Source organism: Labrus mixtus, chromosome 17, assembly GCF_963584025.1.
Source record: "Labrus mixtus chromosome 17, fLabMix1.1, whole genome shotgun sequence".
NCBI lineage: Eukaryota > Metazoa > Chordata > Actinopteri > Labriformes > Labridae > Labrus > Labrus mixtus.
Window position 1 is genome coordinate 2,310,756 of NC_083628.1, and position 13,979 is coordinate 2,324,734.

Below are 13,979 nucleotides of genomic sequence, written 5' to 3' on the forward strand. Positions count from 1 at the left end.
TGGCCCATAAAGCTGGTTCAGATTCTGAAGTACCAATACCTGTTCTTTCCTCCCCCTTATGGATTCATGCTAAATGGACTCCAGCTTGTTTATTTCTTTTCTCGTCTTCTGACTACTCAAAGCTCTTTTACACCGCAGGTCGCACCTACACATTCACACACTGATGGTAGAGACTGCTGAGTATAGAGTCCATCAGTATTAACTCATCCATTCATACACCACCAACAAAGCAGCGGGAGCAACATGGGGTTAAGTGTCTTGCCCAAGGACACATTGGACATGTGGCTGCAGGAGCAGGGGATCGAACCCCTGACCTTCAGGTTGAGAGACGACGACGCCCCATAAATCATACAATTAGATTTAAGTGTTTACCAATAACGGATATAAGATAAGATAATCCTTTATTTATCCCAAAACGGGGAAATTTACAGTGTTAGAGCAGCAAAGAGCAAAGATTGCAAACAAAAAGTGAAAAAAAAAAAAAAAAAAAATGTACAAAAAATAGATAGATATCACAATATAGATTAAAAAAAATATCCCTCCTCTATAAGGGTTATAAAATCATGTTTCTAGCTTTCTGTTTATGCCCGTTTGAGTCATTCCTGATAGTTGTATCACTATGGAGCAGATTTAGTTTCTTGTTATACTAATGTTGTTTTAATTGTGATATAAAAGTTTCCTCATCCTTTTAGTATTCCTCTAAAGGAATCACATATCCTCATATCTGTCTGTAAATGAAATGTAAACAAGAGGACGCATTAGTGTTGAATCTGAACTAAAATCAGATAAACGAAGTGAGAGTGGTGTCAAATGGTCCGTCCCTTCTGAGTCTCTCGTCTCGCTCCTGCACTGTCAGATCAACTCCTCAGTGTTAAAACAGAAGTCACCTCGTACTTCAGCAACAGAGAACAGTTGTGATCCACGGCTCCACGCTGCTGCTCCGTATGCTTTCTATCCGGCCGCACGCTGAGCCTCAAAGAGTTCGCTTATGTAACGCGTCGTATGCACTGCATCATTAACTCATAGACGGGCCCGTAAACACACCATCTGGCTGCAGACGCACTGGAGTAAGCCTCGTCATATGACATATTTACGACCTCGCTGACCTCCGCACACACACATGCTGTTACACGGTCACACTAAACCTGCATCTATATACTCACATGGAAGTGTTTGCTGTAAAAAGATTGCAGCGTAAATATGCTTTAAATGTTTTTTTTAACATGCTGAGTGCACAGTTGTCTTCCTCAACCGCTTTTTCCACAGAGACTGGAGCAGCTGAACCAGTTCCCAGACTTCAACAACTACCTGATATTTGTTTTGACAAAGTTAAAATCAGAAGGTGAGCGCTCCGCCTGCCTGTCTGTGTCCGTTTGTCTCTTTACCTGCTCTGTTTTTCTTAAAGCACCTGGTGGTAGCCGACGGTGTGACCGTCAGGCATGTCAACATAGGTCTGTGTCGGCCGTGACTCGGCTGACCCGATGCCATCTTCAACCACAGATGATGTGGCACTCAGAATATGGGTCACTCTAATTTTAAACCCTAATTCTTGGCAACTCTCGACTCTTGGGCTTGAACCTCTGAGGGGGGGGGGGTGGCTGATATTATGGGTGATGTTAAAACATTTTAGGAAACAGATTAGAGCTGCACGCTATGAGGAAAAATATGTGATAACACTGATAGATACTGGGAAGGTGATGTGAGGTGTGATGAACAAACATGTCTTTCTGCTGTTCGACATGCTTCTCCTGAATACAAAAAATTGGCCGCTAAATTGGCACCAATTAATCTGAGGGTAGCTTTTTAGCTTCCTCTGACTGCATCAAGAGGATCTTGAATCACGGCCTTTATACCCAGGCATCCATCCTCTAGTTAAAATATAAAGATGGGAGTGAGAGGGCGTGGCTTCTTTCACATAAAGTATTTTTTTGGTGCCCTATAACAAGCCGAAATTGCAATTAAAGGAGCAGTATGTAACTCTGACACCTAGTGCTTAAAATGGGTACTGCAGTCCAAATTCAAATTATTGTAGAGAGCTGTCTCCCCCCCCCTCCTCTCTAGAGTCCATGCTCACACAGGTCACCATGTGGTGGACTCTGAAGCTTCAGTGTTTATCCAGCTCTGCATGGGTCTGTAAACCTTTCTGTGTTCTAACCTCTCTCCATTTTTCAAAAGCATCTCCAATATTGATCCTAGTTTGAGCACGTTTCTGCTCGTGGAGCTTATTAGAAACATGCAGAGGCTTTTTAGGTCGGGTACAATCACTTCTATCTGAACCACTTCTCTTGACCCGCTTCCATCGCTGCAACACCTGTTGACCTGATAACTGCTCTCATATCTGGCAAACCGAGGGGCGTCCAAAACGACCGTGTGAGGGCGCCTTCAAACCTGCTCTGGTCCAAACAAATCCAGAGCATTCAGGAGCAGAATCTAAAGTTAGAAGGAGGACAAGTTTTTGCAACATTTATTTTTTAGCTTCTTCTTAGTTAAAGTAAACATCTGCTTTTGTGTTTCTTGTCTCTTGCAGTAAATTTGTCCTCAGCTTAAAAGTCTTTTTTACCTTTTTTATTCCTGTTTTGTTTTTCCTCTCTCTCTCTCCCTCTCTCCGCCCCCGCAGATGAACCGACGCGGTCCCTGAGCGGATTGATCCTGAAGAACAATGTGAAAGCCCACTATCAGAACTTCCCTAACGGCGTGTCTGAGTTCATCAAGAGCGAGTGCCTCCAAAACATCGGAGACTCGTCGCCCCTCATCCGGGCCACTGTTGGTACGTTTCATACCTCTGGGTCCGACGGATGCTTTGACGTACTTTCTAAGATTTGTTTACTCGTCGGAAAAAAAAAAAAACAACTCTCGCAATAAGACGAAGCAGATTAAAAGAACGCGAATACACAAAGGAAATTAAAAATATATGTAGCTCTGGCTGTTATTGAACGTTGAATCTGTTGTGTATGAATCCTTAGATGGAGTCTCTGGAGGTCGAGTTTATTACTTTTCTGTATAACAGGAATAAAACTTTTGCATTAAATGCATCAGTCCACTCGAGACAGGCTTCAAACACAACATAGAAGCATGAACATGACCTTAACTAGTATTCCAGACATATCAGTACTCGTGTATGGAAGCAACTAGTGATCAGAATTCAAATGATAAAGATAATTTGAAAATGAAAATTAATTAATAGAAATGCTTTTTAATTTTCAGAATATGAGTGTATTATCTGACTCAAACATAAAATTATGATTGATTTATCTAATTTGCATTTTAGTTTTCAAATTCAAAAATGCACATTCTTTGACTAAATTAAAATGAAGAAGAAAATGAAAAATGTTTTTTCATTTAAAAAAAATGCCCCGATAAATTTGTATCATAATTCAAATGAAATTGCTAATTTTAAAATGAAAATGCAGGAACAGAAACGTTTTCATTTTCAGAATATAGGTGCATTATTTGACCTAAATTTAAAATTAATATTCAGTCATCCAATTTGCATTATACTTTTGCTCTGTGATCAGGTTCTTCACCCACCGTGACTCCAGAGTTAACATTCCTCCCTGCGTCGTCTGCAGCACGCTCTTATCTCTCCGACAACTCAAATGCAAAGAATCCCTTTTCCTTATTTGTCTTTATAAATAGATTGAAAGTCATATTTTGTAAATGTGAGGTCGTCTAGTTACTAATCAAACAATGCATAATCTTTCAGCAGATAGCGCCCTCTTCTGGTTTAAAGGCTTTATATGTGATTTTTTGATCCAGCAGATGTCGCCCTTGAGCACCAGCATGAAACCAAAACAACTTGCGCTGCATTGTTGTGTTAGCATGCTAATGCTAGCGACCTTTATTCTGCTCGTATCTTCACACTGCATGTAAATTTACCTGAAATGAGTGTGATCTAGAAACACAGTTAAGCAGTGAGTACAGTATGTTATTCTTCTTTTCTCTAGTCCCTCAATTAAACAACTTTTATACGTGAGGGGAGGAGTCAGCCGGCCGTCCGGGCGATGTAAACAAACTGAAGATAGGACTCTGAAAACTCTGAAAACATCACAGACAGTGGGACTCAGGTGTTACACCCATTGTAGACAGTCATGACTCACAGAGTTATTTTCAGAGGAGATACTTGATTTATATTATATTTAAGTGTGAAAAATCACATATTAAGCCTTTAAGGAAAGAGTGGGTTCTCTCCGTCTTCCTCCCACAGTCCAAAGACATGCTTGTTAGATTAACTGGTGACTCTACATCGTCCGTAGGTGTGAATGTGAGTGTTGCTGGTTGTCTGTCTCTAAATGTCAGCCCTGTGATTGACAGTCCAGGGTGTAACCCCGCCTCTCGCCCAGTGACAGCTGGGATCAGCTCCAGTGCACCGCAACCCTGAACGGGAAAAAGCAGAAATCCCGAGCAATAAAAACAGAGAAGCAGAAAGTCTGAATCAGATTTATTCTCTCTCATGCTCAGAGATTTCTTTTCCATCTATATTACGTCGAGCTCTCGGTTGTTTTGTCACACTGGTGTCTCTAACCTTTAACCCTTCACACACAGGTATCCTCATCACCACCATCGCCTCCAAAGGAGAGCTACAGAACTGGCCCGAGCTGCTGCCTAAACTCTGCCAGCTGCTGGATTCTGAGGACTACAACACGTGTGAGGTGAGGATGACACAGGCGATTATGTTTCCTGCAGTGTGGGAGAGTCTTTGTCATGTTTTGTTACACACTGCTGCTCCTGCTGATGATGAGGAGGAGGAGGATGATGATGATGATGCCAAAAAAGACAGGAGTGCTTTTCTGTTGCAGAGGAAGAAACGTTAGAAACGTAGTAATCCTGGTATCTCTGTGTCACCTATTATTATTTTATACTGACTCACTAGAAACAGATGAATGATGAATACTCATATTCAAGCAAGAAAATGAACATTTGGTATTCATGGTAAAACATTAGATAGAATTTGAAAGCTGCAAAAAAATTAAACACTTGACAGAATAAGCATTAAGAATGCATCTGAGAGGGACCAGTAAGGAGTTGCTCACATTCAAATCCTAAAAAATGAAACATGTGGGGCATGATACGAGTCTCCCCCAACCAGCTGAATCAGCAAACAGAAGACTCTAAACATGGAATAAAGTGCAGCTGACATAAGCATGTATCTCTTGCTTCATCTTTTTGGCTTCACTCAGACAGATTTTCTTCCTCTTCTCTGATTCTCGTGTTGATTTGCGTCGCACAATGAGCTCATCAGGAGTCAGATTTACGCAGCAGCTTTTGGTGAAGTTGTGTGTTTGAGCGCGACGGAGAGAGGGATTATGTGTGTGCAGATTTGTGCTCATCGTATGTCACTCACACACTTACTGTGGTGTAAGTAAACATGTGGGAACACACAGCGCTGGCAGCACACTGGTTTATTTATTTGTTTATCTACTTACTGTGGGGGGGGGAGAGAGAGAGAGAGAGGGAGAGAGAGAGCGATAGAGAGGGAGGGAGAGAGAGAGAGAGACAGAGAGAGCAATAGAGAGGGCGAGAGAGAGGGAGAGAGAGGGCGAGAGAGAGAGAGAGAAAGAGAGAGAGAGAGGGAGAGAGAAAGAGGGAGTGAGAGAGCGAGAGGGAGGGAGAGAGAGAGAGAGAGAGACAGAGAGAGCAATAGAGAGGGCGAGAGAGAGGGAGAGAGAGGGCGAGAGAGAGAGAGAGAAAGAGAGAGAGAGAGGGAGAGAGAAAGAGGGAGTGAGAGAGAGAGAGAGGGTGGGCGAGAGAGCGAGAGGGAGTGAGAGAGAGAGCGAGAGAGAGAGGGAGTGAGAGAGAGAGAGAGAAACCATAAAGCAGCAGCTGGACGTCGTCCTGCTGGCCAGATGAGCTGAAGGCCGCCTCACAGCTGGAGCGGCAGCAACAGTCCGCAGCTTATTCAACGTGGAGTCAGTCAGTTATTCTCTCTCTCTCCCCCCCCCCCCCCTCGCTCTCTCTCTCTCTCGATCCTTTTTCCCTAAACACCATTATGACCTCGTTTTCTGACTTGGCTCGCATCATCTCCGAGAATAGCTTTCATAACAAGATATGCAAATCAGCCAAAACAGTCTTTACACTGCATGGTATTTTTAAAAGTCGCCTGAAAGGGGGGATGTTGGATTGTCTGATCTGGCAACCAGTGCTGTCACAATACCATAATTTTAAGCTTCTATTTTATTCTAGTACAAATAAAAATATATTTATACTTAATATCTGTTTCAAAACCACAGAAACAAAAATACGAGTCTTCCTGGGCAAAGAAAAAGTAATTACCTGTTTTTTTTATTACCCCATAAAAATGCAGGCCAACTCCTGTACACTTTCTGAAGTGCACAAATACATTGGAAACATTTCAGCACCCAAATTTAATGTGCAATTAAAGGCTTTCTATGTGATTTTTCACACTTAAATATAATATAAATCAAGTATATCCTCTGAAAATAACTCTGTGAGTCATGACTGTCTACAATGGGTGTAACACCCGAGTCCCACTGTCTGTGATGTTTTCAGAGTTTTCAGAGTCCTATCTTCACTTTGTTTACATCGCCAGGATGGCCGGCTGACTCCTCCCCTCGTGTATAAAAGTTGTTTAATTGAGGGACTAGAGAAAAGAAGAATAACATACTGTACTCACTGCTTAACTGTGTTTCTAGATCACGCTCATTTCAGGTAAATTTACATGCAGTGTGAAGATACGAGCAGAATAAAGATCGCTAGCATTAGCATGCTAACACAACAATGCACCGCGAGTTGTTTTGGTTTCATGCTGGAGCTCAAGGGCGACATCTGCTGGATCAAAAAATCACATATAAAGCCTTTAAAGAGTCTTTTCTTTGGTTGTTGATATACTTGTACAAGTAAAACTATAATAATACTTAGATTTATTCAGACTGCCGTTTCAAGGTTGAGATATTTACATCGCTGTGACGTCTCGCCTTCAATCTGAATGTCGTGGAGGCGTAATCAGGGGACGTAGTGATCCCCACATTACGCCTCCAGAGGTAGTTACAGAGGGGTTACAGGGACGAGATGAGATCAGGGGAGAACAGAGCGTTGTGTGTGTGTGAGTGATTGTCCAGTGTTTCCTATAGGTTGGAGTTGTAGCAGCGGTGGTGAAGTGGAACAATTTAAAAAAGATTCTTGTCATTAATATGATTATTGACATTTTTTTGGACAAAATAATCAACCAACAACCACCCTATTGTCATAACCCCGGCTCGTGAGTAATGGCAAAAGACGAGAGAGAGAGAGTCAGAATTTTACCAAAGAAAATGAATAATTTATTTTGAAACTTAAAAAAAAATCAGCTGCTAGATGCATATAGGAAAAACACTGCTTGTCCGACTGTGTGTGTATGTGGAGCTCCCGCTGTGCTCTCTTGTGCCTCTGCATGAGCAACACAATGTAAACTCAGAGACTTCACACCAATATTAAACCATTAAGGAGTCCATATTAACGGGGTAATGGCGGCGGCGCTTTCTGGTGGAATTCCACTTTGAAAAAAGGCTTTTTGTTTCGATACCATTACCCCCCAAATATTTGCAAATTTATCGTTTTGATCACCCCAAAAATGAAAAGCAAACTCCTGCAGAATGTCAAACACACTGTCACCTCCTCTGCTGTACGAGACATAAACGTGACATTTTGCGTCTTCATGAGACGCCGAAAGGACTTGAGAAACGTCAGGATTTTGCTGACCTGTGAATCTGATTGGACCACAGCTGCTTTGGGTTCAAAAAGCGACGCTACTTTTCGATTACGATCCTTAGAATACCAGACATTGTGTGTCATTTTAAAACACGTTGTAGCTAGTTGTGCTAACCTCACTGGCCACAGGGTCGTATTTAGGCCGGCTCGTTTGGACTCCACGGTTGTTAAAGATTGTTCCCCTGAGACATCCGGCGCTCTAGCAGAAGCAGATCCATTACATTGGAGAACCTGCACAGATGAAGCGGGCATGTTAAATTCAGCTGTGTTGAAGGGCATTTGAAATGTATCCTGTTAGGATTACTCATCAGCAGAGCTCGCTGCAGGAACGATCATGTGATATTTCTCTTTTCTTCACGGAGCTCTACCCCTCTGAAAATTAAAGGAAAAGGTGTGACAGAAACGCTCTCTCTCTCTCTCTCTCTCTCTCTCTCTCTCTCTCTCTCTCTCTCTCTCTCAGCTCATTCAGAAGCTGAGATTTAGGTCAGCTATTTACTGCAGAGGATCTCCAAGTTCATGTGTGTGTACAAGGCTTAGCGGTGAACAGCCACCAAACGCCCCTCATAAGACGCGCTATGATTTTTTTTTAAAGCAGCTTGGGCGGCTGGAAAAGCTCCTTAGCGCCTGATGTGGACGATGGGGAAGTTGGTGCTGGATGAAAAAAAAGTGTAATCTTTTGCTTAAAGGTGCAAAACATATATTTAAAAAACATTTCCTGCACCTTGGATTTTATTCTGCATGGATCGTTTGGGAGAAAAGTTGATTTAAAAGTTCTGTAGACATTTAAAAAAAAATATCAAATCAATGAGGTGTTTGAACATTTTTTGTTTCTTTGGTCCTTTGTGGTTTTGCATGTGAGACTTTGGCCTCAGGTTGATAGATCACTTCTCATCAGGGTTCTTATCTGAAAGGAAAGCTCTTTCATGTGTGTTTTTTACTGCAGCTGCAGCCAGAATCAATTCATTCATTGTTGTCGGTGAGTGTAAGCGATACGACGCGATATCCAACGCTCGCTTGCTGTCAGGACACAGTCTCAGTGTAACACTGAATTTGACCTATTCAATTCAAAAAACTTTATTTGTCCCCGGAGGTCAATTCAAAGGCACACAGAGCAGTAAATTAACAACAAGTAGATGAAACATTTTAACCTAAATATAAAGTGTGAATTTAAATACAACTTAAAGCTTAAACTTAAAAATACAAAATATAAAGGAGTAGGTATAAGTGGACAGTGATCGGACTAACAGATGTAAACAGAACTATGTGCAGTAAACGAGAAATAAACATATATATATATATACAGAGCTATGTGCAGGTAGTCAAATACTAAATATAAGTTATAAGGTGAATAATGGAACAACAGAACTAATATATACAATATAACTATAAAAGGTAAATACTGAAATGAATGAAGTGACCGTAGTGCAATGATGGATATCGTCGTTGATATTTCAGAGTTCTTTTTGCATTTCTTCCTTAAAAACATGCATTCAGAAAAGTTGATATTGAACGTTTTCTGCAGGTGAATAAAAAGCTGGCGCTGCTCCTTTCAGCGGGCCGTGTTAATTAAATGGAGACTTCAAAGTATCCATGACAAGCCGATACACATTTAAGAATTAAATATCACAGAGACCCTTAAATAACTGACATGAATACTGCCACATTTATTTAGATTTTCTATTTTTAGGGAACATTTGGTGGCTGCCACCGTGGAGTCTCTGAGCTGTGTGCACTTCGTAGTGAAGCAGTGTCACACACACACGTGTTGGCATCGGGTTTTTGATCAGTCTGCACGTCTCCTGTGTCGTCCTTTTACACGTTTATCTGTGCAACATGATGCACAAATGTGTCTCCCATTGAGGTAATGCCTGCAGATGCTTTAAATAGATTTAAAGGGGACATACAGTATTTTGAAAAATCCACTTGTGCAGTGTTTCTGAACATATATCTGGATGACCTGACCCACAACATGTGAAATAAACCATACAGTCCTTTGTTTGTGGTCTGCATAAGTCTTACAACACAGAGAAAAATGCTCCGTTTCAAATGTGCTCTCCTTGTGATGTCACAGTGGGATTCTGGTAAAAAAACAAAAAACTCCTCCCCTCCCCTGGTATCTCCACCCATGGACTCCACCCCCAGCCTAGAACAAAACTTTTGCGCAGGTCGCTACAGAGGAGTGATGTCTACCAGGAAGGGGGGGGGGGGTCATTATATTTAAAGAGACACACACACCAAAACGGAGCGTTCTGAGAGAGCTGGTTTATACAGGGTCACAAACCTCCTCTGGTGCTTGATTCATGTTATATTTTGACCAAAGCACAGCACAGATGTTTCATTTAGACCACAGGGGGACTGTTTGAAAAGGTGGAGAAGGGGGGAGAATATGTCCTCTTTAATAAATATGCTATCTTAAATTGGAATATTGCTTCTCTTTTCTGTGCATACTGTAGAGCACATTACACGATGCATTTCTGTGATATAAGAAAGTAGCCTGCAGCAGTTCACCGCCTCGCTCACATCTCGATCTGCAGCATTAGCAGTAGTAGAAATAGTCCCCTGTGCACCGCCGTGTCCCCCCCCCCCCCCTCTCTGCACGCTCTAAAAAAAGACACGAGCAGGTGTGTCGGATGCCAAGTATAATGTTAGTGGATGGCTTTATATAGATCTTATTGCCCTCAGAGCAGTTTTACTGTTCTGATAGATGGCTGTTGGAAAGTGCTTGTGAGGGTCAAGTTCAGGTCAAACAATCATGTTTTGAAAACGTCTCGTCACCTCTGTGCTCCTCGGTAAAGAGAGATTATTCAGACGTCCGCCGCAGGAGTCCGTTCACTTGGATACACACGCTCTCCTCTCTCTCTCTCTCTCCCCCCGGCTCGCTGTCGTCTGCATGACTTACATTCTCCAGTTTAATGACCTTCCACTGCACGGCTCGGAGGGAGGATTACTCTTTAGATGCTTGGTGCGTCGCTGGAATGCTTGAAGGGAGGCCACTCCCATTTTTGTGCCCTTCTCTGTTAACGCACGGACATGGCCACGGTGGGAGCGGTGTGATGTCCTGCCCTTAAACACTTCCACATGACAACGTTACCGTTGAGTTTATTGAAGTGTTTCCAGAGCCTGAATCTAATGCTGCATGATTATTCATGAATAGCAGGATAACTCATGATGTAATGCACTTCACCATACGATGATACATAAGGGATAAGGTAGTGAGCGGGTATCATGGAGTGGAACCCCAACAGGGCGAGACAAGATCCCAACCTGTAGTGTTCATGCAATGAGCTGAACTAGCTTTCATAAATCACCTTAAAATTGACATTTTTACTGATAGAGACAAAGGACATGATTATAATATCTGTGCCAACCTTATTAAAGGGTGCTGGTATAGAGATATCTGGGCACTGTGCTGGGCAACATGCTGTTGCTACCACAAAAAAGGTCCAACAGAGGTTGTATTTCATAAGAAAAATGCGTTCCTTTAAAGGCTTTATATGTGATTTTTTGATCCAGCAGATGTCGCCCTTGAGCTCCAGCATGAAACCAAAACAACTTGCGCTGCATTGTTGTGTTAGCATGCTAATGCTAGCGATCTTTATTCTGCTCGTATCTTCACACTGCATGTAAATTTACCTGAAATGAGCGTGATCTAGAAACACAGTTAAGCAGTGAGTACAGTATGTTATTCTTCTTTTCTCTAGTCCCTCAATTAAACAACTTTTATACGTGAGGGGAGGAGTCAGCCGGCCGTCCGGGCGATGTAAACAAAGTGAAGATAGGACTCTGAAAACTCTGAAAACATCACAGACAGTGGGACTCGGGTGTTACACCCATTGTAGACAGTCATGACTCACAGAGTTATTTTCAGAGGAGATACTTGATTTCTACATTTAAGTGAGATATAAAGACTTTAATGAATCCTCTGAGATGATGACCCTCTTTTATAAAAGTTTTATTGAATCCGTTTTAATGTTTTGTATTATTGCCTGGTATGGTAATCTGGCTCTAGCCAATAAAAACAGACTTGGTAGCCTGGTTAAAGTGGCGAGCAAGATTGCAGGGAGGAGTCGAGTGGAGCTGAGCGACCTGTACAGCAGACAGGTGGTCAGAAAGGCGACGTCTCTCCTGCAGAGCCCTGATCCCCCTCTCTGTGCAGAGTTTGGTCTTCTCCCCTCAGGCAGACGGTACAGACGGCCTGAGGTGAAGACTAAAAGGCATCGGGTCTCATTTGTACCTGCTGCTGTTTGTCTGTTGAATAGCAGTTGAATTGTAATTCCTTGCTCATTGCACTTTATCATTTTTATCGTGATGCTGGAGCATCTCTGCTGAGCTTCATGTTTCATGTTATGCACTTGATGTTTGGATGATTTATTAGTGTTGTTTATGTATTTGTATGTCTCCAGCTGCTAACAAATTTCCCTGTGGGGACAATAAAGATACCTTTGACCTTTGATGAACAATCAGCACAGCCCCTGGCATGACGATTTCTGTCGTCATGAGAGTGTGTTTTATTTTTTATTTTCCATTCACTTTACTTTAAAAGGCAGAGAAAGAAGCTTTTTCCTAAAATATAGACTTAATACTCCTAAGAGAGAGTCCCTCTGCACCTTTAAGAAAAAGCTAAAGACCCAGCTCTTTCATGAATACCTACTAACTTAATGATGATGGTCTCCATATTATTGATGATGATGATGGTAATGACGATGGTTTTTGTTTGATAACGACGACTTATAAGATGGTTTCTATACTGATTAGAGCTCTCAAGAACTGCCCTCGATGTTGTACTTTGCCTCTGGTCACTTCCTGTCAGCACCTGTGTGTCCAATCAGACTCAAAGCTGATCGTTTGCTCTTACTGACATTGTTCCCTTTTTTCTAGATCCTTGCTTGTGTTGTTCTTACTCTCTGATGTACGTCACTTTGGATAAAAGCGTCTGATAAGTCAGTTGTAGAACACTCCTCAATCATGACTGATGGTCCTCCGTACATGTGTGGTGGTGACTCTGTCTGCAGAGACCCTGTTGACCTCGGCCTGGATCGTCATGTTTTGGTTTGTTTTGGTTGACTCTGGATGTTTCTGTTCGGGGGAGCTGATGTGTTTCCTCCAGCCAATGACAGCGTGAATGTGAGTTGGAAACAATTCAGCGATGCATACAGATGCAGACGTAACGACAAAGAAGGAAATATAATCATAGTGAGGCGAAACACGAGGTGTGAACTTTGGGTTGGCTAACCCGCGGACGCCAAGTTGGTCTGCTTTCTGCTGGACAAGCAGGTGTCAAATGGCGGCTGTTAGCTTGTGCTAACGTGCTAAATTATCGCCTTTTCAATTACAACAAATATAAAAATTCAGAGGTAGCTTCCAGTGTAGGTACAACAAATGTGATACTGGTAGCGATGAGTCGAGGAGGAGGGGTCTCAGTTTGAATATTTAATTTACAAGCTGCAACAAACATTTCTACTGACTCCATCTTTTTTTCACGTGTTCTACAGCACAAAGAAAAGGGACAAAAAAGCACAGACTTACACATGAAAAACAAAAACAGTACAGGAATGCATACTAAAACAAAAAACAGGTCAAAGAGTCACATTTTTGCATCATTACATTAAAACAGAAGGAGTCAGGTTTAGGAGTTAGTTCATTCTAGTCTGTACCCGTTTCTCTAGTGCATTCTTCCGTAAGGTCAATCTGCGTCCTCATATATCAAAAGGTAGTTCCTCTTGTATATCCATACAGTTCCTTTATCAGTGTTTAGGCGGTATGGTACATCTAAGAGTGCACATCAAACCAGAAACTGACTCCACCTTTAAGCACATCTGTGTCCATACCTCGTTCTTCTTTTCACCGCTGTTTTTGTCTCCTTCCTCTTTTCTCTCGCAGTAAACGGGCAGACGTCAAATTAACCGGACTTCTTTCTTCTGTGATTGATATAATTTCAGTTTATTGTTATTGCGATAGAAGCCTTTGCATTAAACACAAAGCAGAAGTCTGATGTTGTTGCGTTCATCTTTGAATCTGGTTATTTGTGTTTCAAACCTTCGACAGCAGAGACTCTTCCCCACATCAGATCACATGTAGATCACATGTAGTGTCTCTCTGTGTGTCTGGTCTCCCTTTCCTCGTTCATTTTTACTCCCCTCGAGGTGAGAAACAGTGTTTGTCTTTGTTCTAATGATGGAAAAGTCTTGATCAACCTTGGCGTCTCTTTGTCTCTTCCTGTTTCTGACCTTGACACAGTCTCATCCTTTCTCTCCCCTTCTCCTCGTCTCCCCCCC

General features: G+C 42.1%; 1 protein-coding gene across 4 annotated transcripts in view; it reads left to right on the top strand.

Moving 5' to 3' along the window:
* tnpo1 (transportin 1) overlaps positions 1 to 13,979 on the top strand; it is a 35,266-nt gene that overhangs the window by 1,870 nt on the left and 19,417 nt on the right. For all 4 annotated transcript variants that reach the window (XR_009676269.1, XM_061060707.1, XM_061060709.1 and 1 more), the window contains exons 3-5: positions 1,267 to 1,342; positions 2,618 to 2,767; positions 4,543 to 4,649. Coding sequence is in view for 3 of the 4 variants with exons in the window: in XM_061060707.1 (XP_060916690.1) it covers positions 1,267 to 1,342; positions 2,618 to 2,767; positions 4,543 to 4,649 (333 nt within the window). In the remaining variant the exon portion in view is untranslated. The remainder of the gene's footprint in view (positions 1 to 1,266; positions 1,343 to 2,617; positions 2,768 to 4,542; positions 4,650 to 13,979) is intronic.